The sequence below is a fragment of the Dermochelys coriacea genome, chromosome 5 (genome assembly GCF_009764565.3).
Source record: "Dermochelys coriacea isolate rDerCor1 chromosome 5, rDerCor1.pri.v4, whole genome shotgun sequence".
NCBI classification, from domain to species: domain Eukaryota; kingdom Metazoa; phylum Chordata; order Testudines; family Dermochelyidae; genus Dermochelys; species Dermochelys coriacea.
The window spans coordinates 93,627,388-93,646,970 of record NC_050072.1 but is presented as its reverse complement, the minus strand read 5'-3'; the positions used below and the strand labels follow the sequence as shown (position 1 = coordinate 93,646,970).

At 42.5% G+C, this 19,583-nt stretch overlaps 2 protein-coding genes across 2 annotated transcripts in view; both read right to left on the bottom strand.

Moving 5' to 3' along the window:
- Positions 1-10,950, bottom strand: part of RASEF (RAS and EF-hand domain containing) — a 52,819-nt gene extending 41,869 nt beyond the window's left edge. The window contains exon 1 of the mRNA XM_038403665.2: positions 10,328-10,950. Within this exon, the coding sequence (XP_038259593.1) occupies positions 10,328-10,659 (332 nt within the window). The 5' untranslated portion in view covers positions 10,660-10,950. The remainder of the gene's footprint in view (positions 1-10,327) is intronic.
- Positions 10,951-13,989: 3,039 nt separating this feature from the next.
- Positions 13,990-19,583, bottom strand: part of LOC119856195 — a 118,999-nt gene continuing 113,405 nt past the window's right edge. Inside the window, exon 15 of the mRNA XM_038403426.2 lies at positions 13,990-15,991. Within this exon, the coding sequence (XP_038259354.1) occupies positions 15,874-15,991 (118 nt within the window). The 3' untranslated portion in view covers positions 13,990-15,873. The remainder of the gene's footprint in view (positions 15,992-19,583) is intronic.

Sequence of the window (19,583 nt, the reverse complement as noted above, 5' to 3'; positions counted from 1 at the left end):
TATTAAGACATGGTAATTAACCTTAAACTGTTTGAAACAGGAAGCATGTCTTAAACCCCAATCCTGCAATTACCTACACATGTAACTTTACATGTGATCAGCCCTGCTGAACTCCTATATAATATTGGAGATATCAGAAACTTTCCTTACACCTTATCAACAGTTTGATAAGGCACCAGTAAACAATATAACATTTTAAACTGGTGAAGACCATAGCTGTTCAGCAAGGATTTCTCCTTTTGCTGGTGTGATAGGATTTGTCATGACTAAGATTTAAAGGTGTATCATAAACAGATGTTCTAAGTAGGCTTCATCTTGGCCAGCTGGCATGTGTTAATAGTCTATATGGGCTTGTCTATGCTAGAGTGTTAGAATGTGCTAGTAAAGGTATGCTAGCTAACCTTCTAAAACACACCTTTTATTCTAATCAAGACAAAACCCATAAGGCAATATTAGAAAGTCAAAAGTAAGTACACAAAAAATGTTAACTAGCTGGAATTTCTGATACCACAGGAATTGTGTATTGTCTCTACTAAAGTCAGTATTTAACTCTAGAAAATTATTTTAAAAACCTATATAATACTTTTGCTCCTGCACTATACCTTTCTAAAAGAGAAACTGATATTAGCATCTTTTGCATTAACCCTACATAAAGACAACATGATTGGAACTCTGTTAAAAACACAAGTTTTGATTTAAAAAAGTGAATATGCCCAAATAAACGTTAGTCTTTAATGTGCCACCGGACTCCTTGTTGTGATAAATTCCTGGAATATTTTAAACAAAATAAAAACTGAAAATGAAGGGCCTTAGGCATACCGATGCATTACAAACCTTATATAAATTTAAGTATTAATAGCTAAGCAGCACGGCCTAGTGGATAGGATGCTGGACTGGGACAGGAGAACTGGGCTCAATCCCTGGCTCTGCCATTACATTGCTGGGTGTTCTTGGGCAAGACGTGTACCTTTCTGTGCCTAAGTTTCCTCATCTGTAAAATGGGGATAATGGTATTTATCTCCTTTGTAAAATACTTTGGGATCTGTGGATGAAAAGCACTACATAAGACCCAGGCATTCATTATTATTAAAACACAAAAGAGAAATTTCTAATCCAATTTTCAGATTTTTTAATGGTTTTAATGGTTCTATTTGTATCATATGGTGAAATTTTCTATCATTTCTTGTTTGTAGAATAAGAGGCAAATTGTTCCCTTTGATGCAAGTGCAACTCCCAATGGCAATACAAGGAAGTAGAGAAAAGTTGTCCTTTCTATCTTACAGGGAAACAGGTCCCATTTCAGTCTTGTTACTCTGATCTTCTAGGGCTCACTCCTCCAACCTGCTATGCATTTTTATGAGTAATCCAGCAAGGCATTTAATAAGCACATGCTCAAATGCTATGCTGGATTGGGGCCAATTACTAACTACTCAACACATTCCAGGACCGAATGCTGAATTATTCCAGTTTACCTGTATAACTGAGGTCAGAATCCAGGCAGAGTCAAGTTAGCGTCTTTATTGATGGTTCATATTTTAACTAATTACACAAGCCAGGGTTTGTTTGTTTGCTTGTTTTAAATTATTTTGCTTGTGGTTCTCAGTGCAAGAATATACCAGGAAATACTATATCAGAGAAATAAAGAACAATACATGTGCTAGGACACAAAATGCCATTTTGAGAATAACAGTTACAAACTATTATGTAAGATTTCAGGTGCTAGTAAACTGCATACCTTAAAAACAGTTCTGTAATTATTATGGTGAGAAGTTTGCCATTTTAAGATTTTTTTCCCAGTTTTGATTTCAGAAGCATTTCAGCAGTCCTGCTTAACTTTTCCTTTAGGAAAAGTTTAGAAAATGTGGATTTATAAAAAAGTTAAATGTAAAACAATGTAATATTATAAAGTCATCTCAAACTTTACATTTTTTTTGTCCAAGGCCCATATCCTTAAAAAACGTAAGTATCTGCATAACTTTGTTCAGATAAGTAATCCTATAGATTTCAATAGGACTATCCAGAGGAGCAAAGATAAACACATGCTAAAACATTTGCCAGATCTGGGACCAGCATGAAGCAATTGAACTATAGCTTATCTCGGCCTCCAGTGCTTGAAAACTGTAAACAGAAAGCAAAAATGAAAGAAAACAAAGGATGCCCTGAACTTGAATTGATACCTGCCTAACAAATGAAGCCAAGGATTATGCTTTAGAGAGGTTCAAAGTTATTTAGAAACCTAAAAAGGAAGAGGACTGGTTTGCATGAAGAAACAACAGAATTATTCATTTGATATGAATACACATGCACTTCAGTCACCACCATTTCATTTTGAATGTCTTTCAGTTGGTAATTTGATGTATGAGAATTGCAACTCAATATAATCAGACCACATCACTTATACCAAACAAAGCTATCCCCATTCCCTCCTACTACCCTCTTAGACAAGCAATGGGACAGCATTCAAATTGCTGCTGCAAATACAGTAACCAAGACACTGGGATACATTTGTTAGTGAAAGGAGATGGATGCTTTCACGAAGCACCATGGCGCACAAGTAATATTTTTTGATCTCCTACCGAATGACTCCTACATCAGTAATCATGATAGGCCCAAAGTGCATGAAAGAGATCCTTTTTATTGAGTGATGCCAGTTCCCAGCTGCCTCTGCATTACATAACGTGGGCTTCTGCAGTCCCCTCCCCTCAGACTTCCTGTCTGGGAAGCGAAACCACTTAAAGGTACAATACCAATACCAGTCTTCCTTCCTCTGCCAGCCAAAACTTAAAAATAACATCCCTTAAATGTTTACATAACACACAACACTTATAGCCAACCTGATTAAATTTACTAACGTGTTCTATCAATCTCTGAGGAGCCTTCAACTGTCACTTGGACTTGCAGGTTTCCCTTGAACATAAGTACTACTGTTATCAGGAGGCAGTGAGTCTATTTTTTCCTCGAAGTAGTATATCCTGGGGCTGGTTGTCTGGATCTGTTGTGGCCGTTACCAAACTGAGACCTTCTCAGGCAAGACAGCAAACTCAGTGACCCTTATCCCTTTCCTTTCTCAAAGCTGGAGAAAGTGTCATTGTTTCCCCCTCAGTATATGTCCATTTGGAGTGACACCCTCCTAAGACAACATTGCTGTTTGCAACCGTTGGTTTCCATCAGAGACATTCACTGTGCCATATTCATAAAGTAGTGATAGTGCCCAGAACTCCAAAACATATCGAGTTTTTTAATATAGCTTTATCTCCTTCTTTATATTTCTGCAAATCTCTAGTTCCTCTGACATCAGCATTTTCATTACAGGCATTCTAGTTCTCAGTTTTCTATTAAATAAAATGCCTACAGGTAACACACCATGTTTAATTGGTACCATTCTGTAATGTACAGGTAAAGGTCTGCACTTAGGTATTGTTAAATTACAGACCACCACCACCGACGCCGCAGCATTTTTCAATAGGTACTTTCTTATTTTAACATCCTTTTCCACCAACCCATTGAATTGGGATAATGGGGTCTAGAGGTTACATTCCTAAACCCAAACTTCACTGCAAACTTCTTAAACTTGTATCCACTGAACTGCAGCCCAGTGTCAGATGTAACCAATAAGGTATACTCACATCAGCTATACCATGGCTAGCAAAAACAGATTGGATAAGCACAATCTTCTAGTAAGGCCATCTCAGGGATGTGAGAATAACAGTCTTTAACAAATGCATAGTTCCCCTCGCCCGCCTGTCATCATAAACTAATCTATCCTACAATGCTCCAAGCAGAAAGTCTTTCCTGTGCCACCAACGTGGGCTCTTTTGCTTCATTTAGCTAGTACTTCTGGCATATGAAACAAGCCTTGGCAGCTTCCTTAACGTCGCTGTTCTTTTGAGGCCAATATAAAAATGTCTCTAGCTCTCCTCTTAGATTTTTCAGTTCCCACATGAGCATCATTTATTCTTTTTAACATATTTTTCTATTACAATTTAGGGATCTGCATCCTGATATCTTCAAACAAAATGCCACCTAGGACTGAGAGCTCCCCTCTTAATTGGTCTTAGAAGCTGGGAACATGCTGTTCTGACTACCCTATGGAAATAGCCTTATTCACTTTCTGCAAAAAGCAAAGGAGTACTTGTGGCGCCTTAGAGACTAACAAATTTATTTGAGCATAAGCTTTCGTGAGCTACAGCTCACTTCATCGGATGCATCCGATGAGTGAGCTGTAGCTCACGAAAGCTTATGCTCAAATAAATTTGTTAGTCTCCAAGGCGCCACAAGTACTCCTTTGCTTTTTGCGAATAAGGACTAACACGGCTGCTACTCTGAAACCTGTCACTTTCTGCAGCTTCTCATCCTGATCTGTTGCTCTGGCAATCACAGTCCACATTTTGTCTAAGACCAGAAAGGTTATTTTACCAAATAGACCTGCACAAAAATCTAGCTCTGGAATTTGCTCCCCTAGACAAATATTCTAGAAAGCATGTCTGCAACTACCAAATCACTCCCAAGTTTCTAGTCGATTTGCAACCGAAAAAATAACCTTTGTATTTTGGGGAGAATATTTACAAAGCCCTTTATTTATGGGAGACCAGTGTTAGCTGAAATGACGATATACCGTTTACTACCATTGCCATAAAAATATGAACCTTTTTACACTGATTGACTGGCCATAGCCTTCTCCTTTATTTGAGCATACTCGTACTAAGTTTTTTCTTAGCGCCCTTGATGCATAAACCACTCATCTCCAGTTTTGACCATACTGCTGCCAATACCCTCCTTGAAGGGATCTATGGACATCTCAGTTTTGTACTTACTGTGATAGTAACTCCAGACTAGGGGCTCTTCAATTATCTTCTTCAGTTTTTCAAACCCTTTATTAAGACCGGCAGCCTATGTACACTGGACATCTTTGCACAATAATGCTCTCGGGTTGCTGGTTTGAGCAGCTAGATTTGGCACAAATTTCCCTACATAGCCACCATTCCAAGGAATCTTTGTAACCCCTCTTGTCTATTGAGACAGGCATGTTGGTGAGGACCTCAACCAGGACACATTGCTGTGTTAGCTGCTCTTCTAGGTATGTTATTTCTTTTACAAATAATTTACATTTTTGTTTATTTAACTTTAGCCCAGCTGCACTTGCTCTTTCTTGAGCTGCCCAAAGCCTCTAGTCATGCTCTTCTATTGTTTTTCTCCAGATCAGAACGTTATCTGTGTAAATCTTAGAATCCTCAAATATCATGAAACATTTATTATATTATACAGTGTAACACCTCAGGAACAAAACACAATCCAAACGGCAGTCTGTGGAAACAGTGTCTCCCAAAGGTGTTTTGAATGCACACAGATATGCAGTGATGAGCTGCCAAAAACTTAACGGGTTCCCTCCTCACCCCACGAGGGGATCGTTGCCCACCCCTTGCCCCCCAGGACTCTTTCCCCATCCAACTCCCCTGCATTCCTTGATGCCCCCCCAGGATCCCTGCCCCATCCATCCCCATCCCCTGTCCCCTGACTGCCCCCAGAACCGGGCAGGAGGGTCTCGTGGGCCACCGTACTGGGTGCCCACCCCACCCCTAAGAGCTAGAGGCACCTGCCGGGGGGCAAGGTGGGGAGTCCTGGCGGTGCTTACCTGGGCCAGCTCCCAGGAAGCATCCAGCAGGTCCCTCTGGCTCCTAGGGTCAGGGGAGCGTAGCTAGGGGGGGAGCAGGGGGAGCGGCCGCTCCACCGACTGATTACATCAAAAGTGGCGCTTTAGGCACTGACTCCCTGGGTGCTCCGGGGCTGGAGCACCCATGGGGAAAATTTGGTGGGTGCAGAGCACTCACCGGCAGCTCCCCACCCCACGCCCGGCCCCAGCTCGCCTCCGCCTCCTCCCCTGAACGCACCGCCCCGCTCTGCTTCTCCGCACCTCACCCCCTCCCCCGCTGGCTTCCTGCGAATCAGCTGTTCGGTGGGAAGCCGGGGAGGGCTGAGAAGTAGGCGGCAGCTTCCCGCTCAAGCCGAGGTGAGCTGGGGCAGGGAGCTGGGGCACGGAGCTGTTCCCCTGCGCCCCCCCCCCGGGGTTACCTGTGCAGCGCGCGCAGCCCTCCTCGTTCCCACCCCCCGCCCCAACTCACCTCCGCCTCCCTGGGCCTGAGCGGGAAGCTGCCGCTTGCTTCTCAGCCTGCCCCAGCTTCCCGCGCAAACAGCTGATTCGCGGAAAGCCTGGGGGAAGGGGGGGCGGAGAAGCAGAGCAGGGTGGCGCATTCAGGGGAGGAGGCAGAGCGGAGGTGAGGTGAGCTGGGGCCAGGGAGCTGCCGGTGAGTGCTCTGCACCCACCAAATTTTCCCCTTGGGTGCTCCAGGGCTGGAGCTCCCGTGGAGTCGGCGCCTAAGGCACCACTTTTGGCCGGTTAAATTTAGAAGCCCTTTTAGAACCGGTTGTCCCTCCTGGAACAACCAGTTTTAAAAGGGCTTCTGAATTTAACAATGCTTCTAGCGAACCGGTGCGAACTGGCTCCAGCTCACCACTGCAGATATGTACAATGTTTTCTAGAGATAGGTACCAGACTATGACACATCCAGCATGGAAAAATATCTGGCATCAGCCATATCCCTCAAAATTTCTCCCCTGGCAGGTAGTGGAAAATATTCTCTATTTACGTATTTATATAGTTTTTTAGGTCTATGCATAAGTGAAGGAATCCATCTTTTTTTCCCCCTTCAGTAACCAAGTGTACTCACTCTTTTTGTTTATCTTGTCATTCTGATAACCAGACAATAAGCCTGTGCCTCTGCTTTAGGCCAAAGGAACTTTCCTAGATGTGTGAATAGTGGGGCAATTAGCCTCTTTCAGCTACACTCTGTACTCATTTGAGAGCCTCCCTATCCCCTAGAAGATGTCCTCAAACTCTCATCATAGATATTAAGGTCAGAAGGGACCATTCTGATCATCTAATCCAACCTCCCGCACAACACAGGCCACAGAATCTCACCCACCCACTCCTGCGAAAAACCTCTCACCTATGTCTGAGCTATTAAAGTCCTCAAATCATGGTTTAAAGACTTCAAGGAGCAGAGAATCATTTGTTCTGATTCTCTGCCCCATTGAAGAGTGTACCTCTTGATGAGACCAAGAGGTTGACACTTTTAATCCAATGGCAGGTGTTCTTTTCCCTGGCATTACTACAAATTTTATCTTTCCAGTTAGTTATTTACCCATATATCTAGTTAATATTCTCCTTTAGTGGGATAAACTCACTACTGTAAGCCCTGGGTTTTACCATTTACCTTCACCACCCATGGCTTTTCTTTTACTGCTAACGACACGGTTTCTGGCAACTCACTGGCTTGTGCACCAGTGTCCAAATGAAAATTAATAAATTACCAATTTGCTTCCTGGCAGTCAGCCCATTCATCTTCTGCTGCAAGGTTGTCCATTGCTTCTATAAAAAATTCCACTGAGCTAGCAGTGATGTTGTCATCCTCTTTGTCCACAATATACACACATTTTTTTAAGCAGGGTGCCCAAAACTCTCACACACAAAATTAGTCTCCAAGCCTAGAAGATAAGCTACACGGATGGACCCTTGTAAACGCACAGAGCGCTACTGAAGTCAGGGTCTCTGCATGAGCACAAGGCATAGGCACGCTAACATGCAACACTAAAGCCTAAATGTACACTTCTAAAAGTGTGGCTACAAGACAAAGACTTTGAACAAAGGCTCTGGCAGGTAAAAAACAGCTTTTATTCTTAATTATCCAAAATATTAAGACTACATCTCTTGAATGCTTTTTGGGGGGATATTATATAGATTTTAAAAAAACATTTAAAGACTTACATACATATTTAATTTTATACACAAGTAATCCCACTGAATTACATGGGACGATTCACATATTTCAAAGCACACACATAGGTTTTTGCAGAATCAGGGCCTAAAATAGAAGTTGTTAAACTTTAACTAAGGTATAACAATGTTAGATGTTTGTTAAAATATACAGACCTTTAAATCAAGTTAAATAGTTGGCCATCTTAATTTAAAATTATAACCCAATGAGTTGAGATTCATCATGTCTGACTTAATATTAAAGAACTTAAAAAAAAAAAAAAAATCAGGTCCTGAGCCATTTACAATTGTTTCAATAAAAGATCAAAAGCATGATCTGGACTAAACTTTTAACAAAATGAAAAACTTGATGGAAACTGGAAACATGCTGACATTTTCAACTATCTTTAACAGGTTCACTTGCACCAGAGGTTTTGCCTATTTGTTCTTCTGCAAAATCTCTTCCTTGTTTCTTTCTCAACGTTTCCAACTACAGCTTTGGTCTAGGAATGCTTATGCAGTGCTTCGCTTTTTACATAAAAGTTGTCTGTTTTAATTAGATTGCTTGTGAGTAAAGTTAAGCCTGTGCATGTGTGTTTGCAGGACCGGGACCTTAACAAGCAAGCCAGGTTGTTACCTTTGCTATCTAACATGAAGCTTTACTCTGAGGATGGCTGGGCAAAATTTTTTGCATAAAAAGTATTTCACCAAAAAATGGTCTTTTAAAAACTCTTCACAAAAAAAACTGTCAACATCAAAATTTTCTGATTTTATAGAACGTATCAGTTTTAATGAAATTTTCTGCTAAAAATAATAAGTCATAAAAAGTAGACAATGGATCCATTTTGAACCCTTCAAAATGGAAACAACTTTACAATTATAAAAATATTTTTTGTAACAGTTTTCATTGTGAAGCAGGTTGCTGCCAGTCAACTTTCCCCATTACGGGACTGAATATATTCTCATTGACTTCAGTGGGAGCAGGATTGGGGCCCACACAGAAGGCTCAGAGCATGAAGAGAGAAGTGGGAGAATTCTTGCAATGTAGTGAAGTCTCAGTTGAGATCACAGCACAGGAAGTATTGTCCAGAAGGAGTTAATTATAGCCTGCTGGCTTATTTAAGGGGATTCAAACAACTTAAATTTTCAGACAGAAAAGAGATTTTTATCTTCTACTCTAATGACAGGTAACATCAGATTACTATACCTGAAAGAGATTAGAGGGGACTTTTCCCCCTCATTTGTTAAATTGTGCATTTGACAATACTTTGCACATAGTCTGTTTCACCTGCACAGTCAGTCATTTCCCTGTTTGGGTCTTTCGCAGTCGTGGAGGAGAGGGAAAGCATTTTAAAAACTCAGAAAATGTGATTGTAAGGACCACAAAAACTGGCAGGGAGACTCAGGGGCAAAGTAGCACCTGAACCTACTTTTAACGCATAAGCGTCAAGATTTCAAGTTGGCAGTGTCCCATTAATGTGATTTTCTTTTATATCTGTTGCTTTGTTTCGTACTGAATCATTTGTCTTTTGTTCAAATGAAGTGTGGGTACTCAGCAGCGGAGGGACAGGATATTCACAACTGCCTTTGTAAGGGGAACCATGCAGGACTGGAGAGATGAAATGCAGATGCTTATGGACTGTAACTCCAGAATATAGGGCCTGATCTAAAGATGCCATTGACTTCAATGAGCTTTGGAGCAGGCCTATAGGCTGGAAAAGGAGGTGCTGGCATTCCAAGCCTCTGCCACACACACAGGTTTTGAGTCAATGCACCTACGTTACTGGCCCCTGTCCAAAACACACTATGCATAGCCTCTTCCTAGCAAACTGGGATCCCACCCTCTGTGTGGCCCATGGGAGGCTCATCTCCCTCTGAGTCCAAGCAAGTGCTGCACCCACTGGATAGCCTAAGTGGTGAGAAGTCCTTGCAGTCCTCTACTCCACGGGTACATTTTTCCTTACGTACAGAAGGGTGGGTTCAAGATCACGTCCTGCCCCACCAAAACAATGCAGAACTCCTCACCCTTTCCAGCAAGCATTAAAACTCTAAGCTGTGCTTCCATTGATCGGTCCCTGAGAATTAATCAGGTGGTGTCCCTTGAGCTCACAACATGCACAGGTACCTACCCTGGCTAACCAGGATGCACCTTGGGATGGTTTCACCTGCACGGAAAACCCAAAAAACTAATTCTCCTATAAGACCAGCATAAAAGGGGGAAGAGGGGGACAGATTGAGAAGGAAAGGAAAAGTGACTTTCCCTTATTTCACCCAAACTATTATTATCCTGATTTTGCAGCTGGAATCATGCTCTCCAGCAGGCACTGCTGTGCTGCTTCCCAGGCGTGTTGTGACTGTGGCTTCTCATCCTGAGCCCTACTGTTCCCTTGTGACCCCCCCTCCCCTGGTCCCTGCCTCTTGTCGTGCGGTCCTTGGGCCGAGGGCCATCACTTGGGTTAACTGCTGCGGCCACACACCCGCCCCGCTCTCTGCGCGGGTGCCTGCGGCGGCCCTTACCTGGGGATGTATCTGGCCTCGCCCCCGAGCCGCAGCTCGAAATCCCGCCAGGGCTGGGTCGGCCCCGCCGCGCCCCACGCGTCCTCCTCGTCCTGCTCCAGCGGCCGCTGGCTGGCCCCGCGGAAGCCCCGGGCGAACTCCTGGAAGGTGATGGCCCCGTCGCGGTCCGTGTCGAGCCGCCGGAAGATCGCCTCGGCCTCGGCCGGCCGCACCCGCAGCTCGGCGCACAGCGAGCCGAACTCCGCCCGCTCGATGCGCCCGGAGCCCCTCACGTCGCAGGCCACGAAGAGGGAGCGGACCCGGGCCAGCTCGTCCCCCTCCCCGAGCTCCATGGCCAGCGGCCCGGAACGCGCCCCCCTGCCGGCCCCGGGTGCGGGCGCCGCTCCCGTGCTGCTCGCCGCCAGCGCCGCGAACCGAGCGGCCGGCCGCGCAACCTTCCCTGCCACCGGCGCCGCCCCGCCCCGCCCCGAGGCGCGCCCCGCCCCGCCCCGCCCGCCGCTCGCTGGCCCGAGGAGCCCGAGCGAGGCGGCAGCCCTGGAACCGGGCGGGCGGAGCGCGGGAAGGCGCCGCTGCTGTGTGAGGTGCCGCGTCCGGCGGGTACCAGCCCCTCTGACAAACTTGCCAGGTTCGCCTTAGACAAGCGATGCGCTAACCGGCGGCGCGCCCTTCTGTTTGCCGGAGGAAATCCCCGCAGGAAGTAATGCAAATAGTGGGGTCAAGTTACTCACTTGGTTATAAGAAAAGGAGGACTGGTGGCACCTTAGAGACTAACACATTTATTAGAGCATAAGCTTTGTGAGCTACAGCTCACTTCATCGGATGCATACAGTGGAAAATACAGTGGGGAGAGGCATCCGATGAAGCGAGCTGTAGCTCACGAAAGCTTATGCTCTAATAAATGTGTTAGTCTCTAAGGCGCCACAAGTACTCCTTTTCTTTTTGCGAATACGGACTAACACGGCTGCTACTCTGAAACCTGTCAGTTATGGGAGCGATCCAGGAAGCTTTTAAGAGTGGACCCTTTTTGCATACGTTTGCATTACCTTTTCTTTGGGAAAAAACGTTAACCGGTCTGTTCGAAATGTTTCCTTGCCAAGCGTTCAGGCCACAGGAACCCTGCCTACACACCTTATTTTATGTCCAGGGATCTAATTGAATCTCGGATTCTCTTTAGGCTGTTAGTAAACTGACACCATAGAAGTTGTTTATTCATTCTCTGCTTAGTCCCCATACCACAGTCCTCTTCTCTGCTGCAGCAGAAACTTTCCAGGTAACTGAAATTTCCCCATCCATTTTTAAGGCTCAGTATTTGAAGAAGGAAAAGGGGCATTAAGGATCTGGTCCAAAGTCCATTAAAGTCGATGGAAGTATGTTTCTTATTAAAAGTGCTTCCTGTATTAATAAATAGTTGTCTTTAGACTATGTTAATTAAGAATGTCCTAGTCCAGTGTATTGTGATCCAGATACAATGATACAAATGTAAGAGGATCCTATTAAAATGGCAAATCAACAGAAAATGACATCAGTGAAAGTTTATGGGGACCCTGTTGTAATATAAGATATTGTTATTCCACAGCCTGACTTCTGAGAGACTAACAGATCCAGGAACCACATTTTTTCCCCCAATTATCTTGTTTAATGTAAACCAGAAATGGCCAATCTCACTGAAGTATAAACTCTATTAACTTCACTGAGGGTAAGGCCCGGTCTACCCTTAAAACTTAGATGGACATAGTGCTCAGTAGTGTGAAAAATCCTATCCCCTAGTATAGATGCAGTTAGGTCAACAGATGAATGCTTCTGTCAACCTAACTGCCATCCCTTGGGGAGATGGTATTGCTACAGTTCTGAACTAAAACTTTCACTCTGCAGCACAGGCAGTGCTATGTTCTTGGAATGATCTGTAACTATGGGGTCGGTCAGAATTTGTGCTTTACCATACATCTCATTTGGGAAGCCACTCTAGAGTGATCCAAAACACTATTATAGGTTGACTGATTTATTGTAGTATTATGCTCTATAAAAGGATTCACGGTACCAATTTCAGTCTCTTCAGAAGAAGCTGACATGACCTCAGAAGTAGGTTGGAGGAACAAGTTGTGTGTTTTTTTTTTCCTCTGTCTCTTCACAGGGTCAAGCCAGCATAGCTATGCTGCTGTAGTCCACATAATGTAGACAATGGCCTAAGAATTAACCTTTTGTACTCCAGCAAAACAAAAGAAATCCTGCTTCCTCCATGCTCTTATATGAAAGGTGGCCCACTAAGCATTGACCTGATGAGTAAACAGACCATATAAATAAAAAACACCCATACTGACTAACGTAGGAGAGCTTTAAAGCAGACTGCAGTTGTTCCCTCCTCAAAATGAAACAAATTTATCTTGCTTATGCCTGCCAGCCTTTTGCTAACAGGAATTTCTAGGCATTGGATTTTGATGTTGACAATCTGTTGAGCTGAAGTACTTTTATTTGTGGGTTGAGTTTGCCTCACCAGACAGTGATATCTCAAACTCATAATCAACATGTACACCCTCTCTTGTTTGTCTTTGTTGCCACATGCTGTTCACTAGATTATACATCTTGGTAATCTTGTATCTTGGGCATAGTCAGATTCACTCTTTCATGGTCTATCATGGGATATGCTATCACATAGAGTATAGCTGGACATTACTTTGGTCCTTTATTGGTCCTGATTTTACACCTTGTTCTCAATCCTTCCATGTGTTGCCTTTTCCTATTCTCATCTTCCTTAGGTTTTAAACATTTTAGACTAGGGCTTCCAACTTTCTTTGTTTTGTAAAGCACCCTGAACTTCTAAAGATGATATAAGTAATAAATAGCAATACAAGACATCCCCACCTCACTCCGCAATGTGTCTGATCCAAAGCCCTGTGAAGTCAATGGAAGTCTTTCTACTGACTTCAGGAGGCTTTAGAGCAGGCCCTATAAAAGCAATATTTGCAAGAGCCATATGTAACTGTTACATTTTCTCCAAATTCTGCCTTTAGTTATATGACTGCAACCCCCCCTGTAGTCAGTGGTTATAACTGAGTGCAGAATATGGTGTTTTGTGCCTTTCTTTCCTCCACTGCTACAGAAGTTTTAATTTGGCTGATTAAACTCAAGCAACAAGATGAAGTATGCAGTCATTTATCACGGTCATGGAAGAGGTATATCCTCCAAAACAGATGGTACCTATAGTATTATACAATCAGCCAATTTCAACCTATCCTGCTTGGCACCCATGTTTCTAATCAGAAGGTTCAAACATGCCATTCAAACAAACTGACACAAATGAAACAAAACAAAAGATGAGTCCTAACAGTGGGTATTGAGGGCAGGATTCCCAGCAGGAAATGGCAAAACAAGGCTTTGTTCTGAAATTATGCACCTATTGTTAGACGGATGTGCTGCTTGAGTCCAGCGCTAGCCTAATTTAATATTCAAAAACAAAATATCACTTCTACAGCCCTGTAAGTGTAGCTTGTACCCCGAAGACAGAAAGAAGCAGTCATATGAATTCAATAGGTAGATACCAAGGTTACAACCATCTTAGAAAAAAGAAAAGGAGTACTTGTGGCACCTTAGAGACTAACAAATTTATTAGAGCATAAGCTTTCGTGAGCTACAGCTCACTTCATCGGCTGCTACTCTGAAACCATCTTAGAAATACCAGAGAGATAATTTTCAGTCCCTTTTTGTCTCACTATAAACAGGGGTGAAAATAGCATTCAACACTTACTAGTACGGGGCCCAGCTCTGGCCCTCGGAAGGGGTGGGGCCTCAGGCAGAAGCAACGGGGCTGGGGACAGGTCAGCTGCTCCTTTTGCCCCCCGGTGCCCCTGTCGGCGGCCCATGGGGGGGCAAAAGGGGCATCAACATTAAAGCGCTGCCGCAGCAAAAGACTCTGCTTAAAGTGTTACCACGGCAGCATTTTAACATTGGCTGCATACGGACCGGTACCTGCGGCCACTTTTTACCGGTATGCCGTACCAGCCCCTACTGCAAAATATAACTCCAACCACACTTCAAAACCTGTTTCAGCACCAGAAAATGTATGGTTGAATAAGCCAGTAGCATGGTATGAAATCATGAGTCTGTGTGTGAATACAGAGTATCTAACATAATATCACAACCTAAAATTTTCTGTTTGAACAGAACTTGAAGTGTACATATGACATAAAATCAGTTGCACTGGTGCTATGTTGGCTACAGTCTAAACTCAGTATAAAACAGTATCACTCTGAAGTGTTAAATTGTGCATTTTGCCACTACATATCAAATAATCAGTTATATTATGGGGAAAAACAAGGATCCTACTAATTTTGGCTACAGTTATGATATTATCTGGTGTCATATTACATTGTCTAACAGGAATGGGAAAGAGGAGAAGAGATGTATGTAAACAGAGTTCCTGGGGCTAAATTCTCTTCTCAGTGGCATGCACAAGGGCATCCTAATTAAGGTTACCAGCCCCAGTCTTCTCCCAGCTTCCAGACCGAGTCTCTTTACCTAGCCAGTCTCCCAGATCCAAGTCTTAGTCTCCCCTACTACCCCAGCATCCCGTCCCAGTTTCCCTCTTCACCCCACTGCCAGCCTCTGTTACAGGCCCCTTGTTCCTCTCCCCCACTGCTGATCCAACTTTTGTGGCCTCTACTCTACCTTCGAGTCAGGCAGCTTTCTCCTCCCCACTGCCTGGCCATAGCAGCATGGTCATTTACAGCACAGGAGAGAGAATCCCTAATTTTGACAGGTACTGGACTCAGCATAGCCCAGAGCAGCGAGGAACGGTGATAATTAATTATTAATTGCACAGGCAACCTTAATGCTGGCATTTCCTAACTTTTGAGTACTTAGCTTTGCAATCTTGATAATGTTCTTTTAGTGCAGTTTTGTGTGTAAATATATATTCTGCCCTTAAAACTTTGTATGATCAACATGTGACCAGTCACTACATGGCCACATTACCTGTTTGTTGTTCCCTGTTTGTTTTGTCTTTTGACAGTTTAAGCTCTTTAGGCCAGAGATGTGCCATTTGTTTGCAAAGCACCAAGCAGATTGCAGGTACAACAGGAAACAGTAACACATACACAGAAAATCTTGTTGTGAAACAATTAAATGTTTGTGCACACATAACATAGCCATCACAATCCCACAAAAACGAAGAAGTTGAAAGTTGAGCAGCAGTACATACCCTGTACTCCTTTTTTCATTGTTGATTTTGACCCATGTTTTTATTCTTTCCAATCAAATAGCAAGGATAATACATCTAATAATATTTAGCATGTGGATTGTATTTCTCATCTTAAAAATGTATCACCTGCATTATCTTCACTACACCCCTGTGAGAAAGGTAAGTGACTTGTGCAAAACTAGAAACTAAGTCAGTGTCAGGCTTACAGTTCAGGAGTTCATGGTTGCCAGACCTGTGCTGAGATTACAGGTAAAAATATGTACAAGATTAACTGATATAGCATCTCTTTGTTGAAGCACTGTCATATTTACAAGCCAAGGTGTCCATGCAATAGGCAGAGTTCCTCATTCAACTAAATGTTAGCAGGTGGGGGACAGAGGTTGTGATACACTCGCACTGTTTTATTGATTTCTTTAATGGACTCCAGATCAGGAGTGAAGCGGCAGCCATAGAGATGAAGCAACTTCAACCTGAAAGAGAGAAAGCAGACCATTAGGAACAGAATTAAAAACAGATGGAAAAAGAATACTTGGCAGCAAAAGCAGAATGCGTCCCTGACACTGTACTGATCCCTTTTAAAGCCCCTCGACTATCTGATCAATCAGGAGTTTGTGAGCCTCTGGAATGACCAATAAAAGTTCATGGTCCTAACTAGGGAGCCCTTCTAGTCTTCCTCATGCCACCTGACCAAAAATATTCCAATGCCAGGAGGTGACAGGAGAAGGATATATTAAGGAGATGCTCTCAAGTAGTTTATTCCCAACATTTACATTACGTTTTGTTAATGTAAAAACTGGGTGGGAGGGCAGGGTTGCAAGCCCTGATATTAAAAGGCTCCCAATAAAATTTTCAGAATTTTATTTTAACATAACATTTTTATATTTTAAACAATGTTTTAAACAGAATAATTCTCCCTCTCCATGCACTATTAGAAACATAAACAAACACAATTTGCAGTGTAGGAGAATCAGAAAATGAAATTGACCAGTCTGGGTTTATAAAATTACCAGTCAAGCTATATAAAATACAAAAAGTAAACACCAAGGCCCCAATTCTGCCCTCAGTTACACAAGTGTATCTCCCTAGGTAACTGAGGACAGAGTGCAACCCATAATGATAAAAGTAAATTAGATTTAATTATTTTCATTTTTAATAATGTAAGGAGTTAGTGGCAAAAATCAAGATTGGATGTTTTCTAAAAGACATGCTCAAGTTTCCACAGGAATTAATTCCAGGATGTCCTATGGCCTGTATTATACAGGAGGTCTGAGTAGATGATCACAGCAATCCCGTCCAGCTTTATAATTATGAATATGAAAAAAGCAAATGTTTTGTGTATTAACATACAATAGTGGGTACCATATATATCACAGTGCTCCTTTAAACAAGAGAAAAATGTTCATAGATTCATAAATATTAAGGTAGGAAGGGACCATTATGATCATCTAGTCTGACCTCCTGCACAATGCAGGCCACCGAATCTCACATGCCCACTCCTGCAATAAACCTCTCACCTATGTCTGAGCTACTGAAGTCCTCAAATCATGGCTTAAAGACTTCCATGGTCAAGACTAGATGTGATAAATCGATCCCCGCTGGACCAATCGCTGCCCGCCGATCCAGTGGGTAGTGAAGACATACCCTTTAAGGTGCCACCCGACTTCTTGTTGTTTTTGTGGATACCGACTAATATGGCTACCCCTCTGATACTTGGCTCCAAAATTTATAGAGAATTAATAAAAAAAGAACAGTAAAGTACTGAGAGATATTTTATTAAATGCTTTTTAAATAAAGGAAACAAATTAGAGTCTCACTTTTCTGAATTTACAATGGTCTGAGAGAAGAATTTGTCCCAGAATGACAACAATTCTCAATTAAAAGGAATACCCAGTGAAGGGGATTGGAAATTCCAAGCTTCCACATTGGGCATTTCCTTTGAATTCTTCCATCAGTAATGAGTGTGTGCCCTTTTACCCCATTGAAGAACATAAGAATGGCGATACTGGGTCAGACAAATGGTCAATCTAGCTCAGTATCCTGTCTTCCGCCAGTGGCCAATGCCGGATGCTTCAGAAGGAATGAACAAAAGAGGTAATCATTAAGTGATCCATCCCTTGTCACCCCTCCCAGCTTCTGCAAATAAAGGCTAGGGACACTTCAGAGAATGGTTTTGCATTCCTGCTTATCCTGGCTAATAGCTATTGATGGACCTATCCTCCGTGAACTTATCTAGCTATTTTTGAACCCTGTTATAGTCTTGGTCATCACAACATCCTCTGGCAAAGAGTTCCACAGGTTGATTGTGCATTGTGTGAATGTAATTAAAATAAATACTTCCTTTTGTTTTAAACCTGCAGCCTATTAATTTCATTTGGTGACCCCTAGTTCTTGTATTCTGAGGAGTAAATAACACTTCCTTATTTACTTTCTCCATACCAGTCATGATTTTATAGACCTCCATCATATCCCACCTTAGTCGTCTCTTTTCCAAGCTGAAAAGTCTCAGTCTTATTAATCTCTCCTTATATGGAAGCTGTTCCATGCCCTTAATCATTTTTGTTGTCCCTTTTCTGTACCTTTTCCAATGCCAATATATCTTTTTGAGATGAGGTGACCAGACTGCAAGCAGTATTCAATATGTGGGTGTACCATGGATTTATATAGAGGCAATATGATATTTTCTTATTATCATTCCCTTTCCTAATGATTCCCAACATTGTTAGCTTTTTTGACTGCCGCTGCATATTGACATGGATAATGACTCCAAGATGTCTTTCCTGAGTTGTAACAGCTAATTTAGACCCCAATCATTTTATATGTATAGTTGGGATTATGTTTTCCAATGTGCATTACTTTGTATTTATCAACATTGAATTTAATCTGCCATTTTGTTAACCAGTCACACAGTTTAGTGAGATTCCTTTGTAATTCTTCACGGTCTGCTTTGGACTTAACTATCTTGAGTAATTTTGTATCATCTGCAAATTTTGCTACCTCACTCTTTACCTCTTTTTCCAGATCATTTATGAATACATTGAACAGCACTGGTCCCAGTTCAGACCCCTGGGCGACACCACTGTACCTCTCTCCATTCTGAAAACTGAATATTCTTTTCTACTTTATTTCCTAACTTTTAACCAGTTATCGATCCATGAGAGGACCTTCCCTATTATCCCATAATAGCTCACTTTGCTTAAGAGCCTTTTGTGAGGGATCTCGTCAAAGCCTTTCTGAAAATCTAAGTACGCTATATCCACTGGATCACCCTTGTCCACATGCTTGTTGACCCCCTTAAGGAATTCTAGTAGATTGGTAAGGCATGATTTCCCTTTACAAAAACCATTGACTCTTCCCCAACAAATCGTGTTCAACTATAGATCTGATAATTCTGTTCTTTAGTTTAAACCAATTTGCCCGGTACTGAAGTCAGGTTTACTGGCCTGTAATTGCTGGGATCACCTCTGGAGTTTTTCTAAAAATCGGCGTCACCTTAGCTATCCCCCAGTCATCATCTGGTACAGAAGCTGATTTAAATGATAGGTTACATTCCAGTTAGTAGCTTTGAAGGAATTCAAATGTGAAATTTCAGAACTCTTCAGAAACTCTTCAGAACTCAGAACCACCTAGTCCTGGTGACTTATTGTTGTTTAATTTATCATTTTGTTCCAAAACCTCCTCTAACTACACCTCAATCTGGGACAGATCCTCAGATTTGTCACCTAAAAAGAATGGTTCAGGTTTGAGAATCCCCCTCACATCCTCAGCCATGAAGACTGATTCAAATAATTCATTTAGTTTCTCCGCAATGGCCTTATCTTCCTTGAGTGTTCCCTTAGCATCTTGATCATCCAGTGGCTCCACTGGTTGTTTAGTAGGCTTCCTGCTTCTGATGTACTTAAAAAAAAATGCTGTTAATTTCTGAGTCTTTGGCTAGCAGTTCTTCAAATACTTTTCTGGCCTTTCTAAATATATTTGTAGACTTCACTTGCCAGAATTTATGCTCCTTTCTATTTTCCTCAGTACGATTTAACTTCCACTTTTTAAAGTTTATGCCTCTAACTA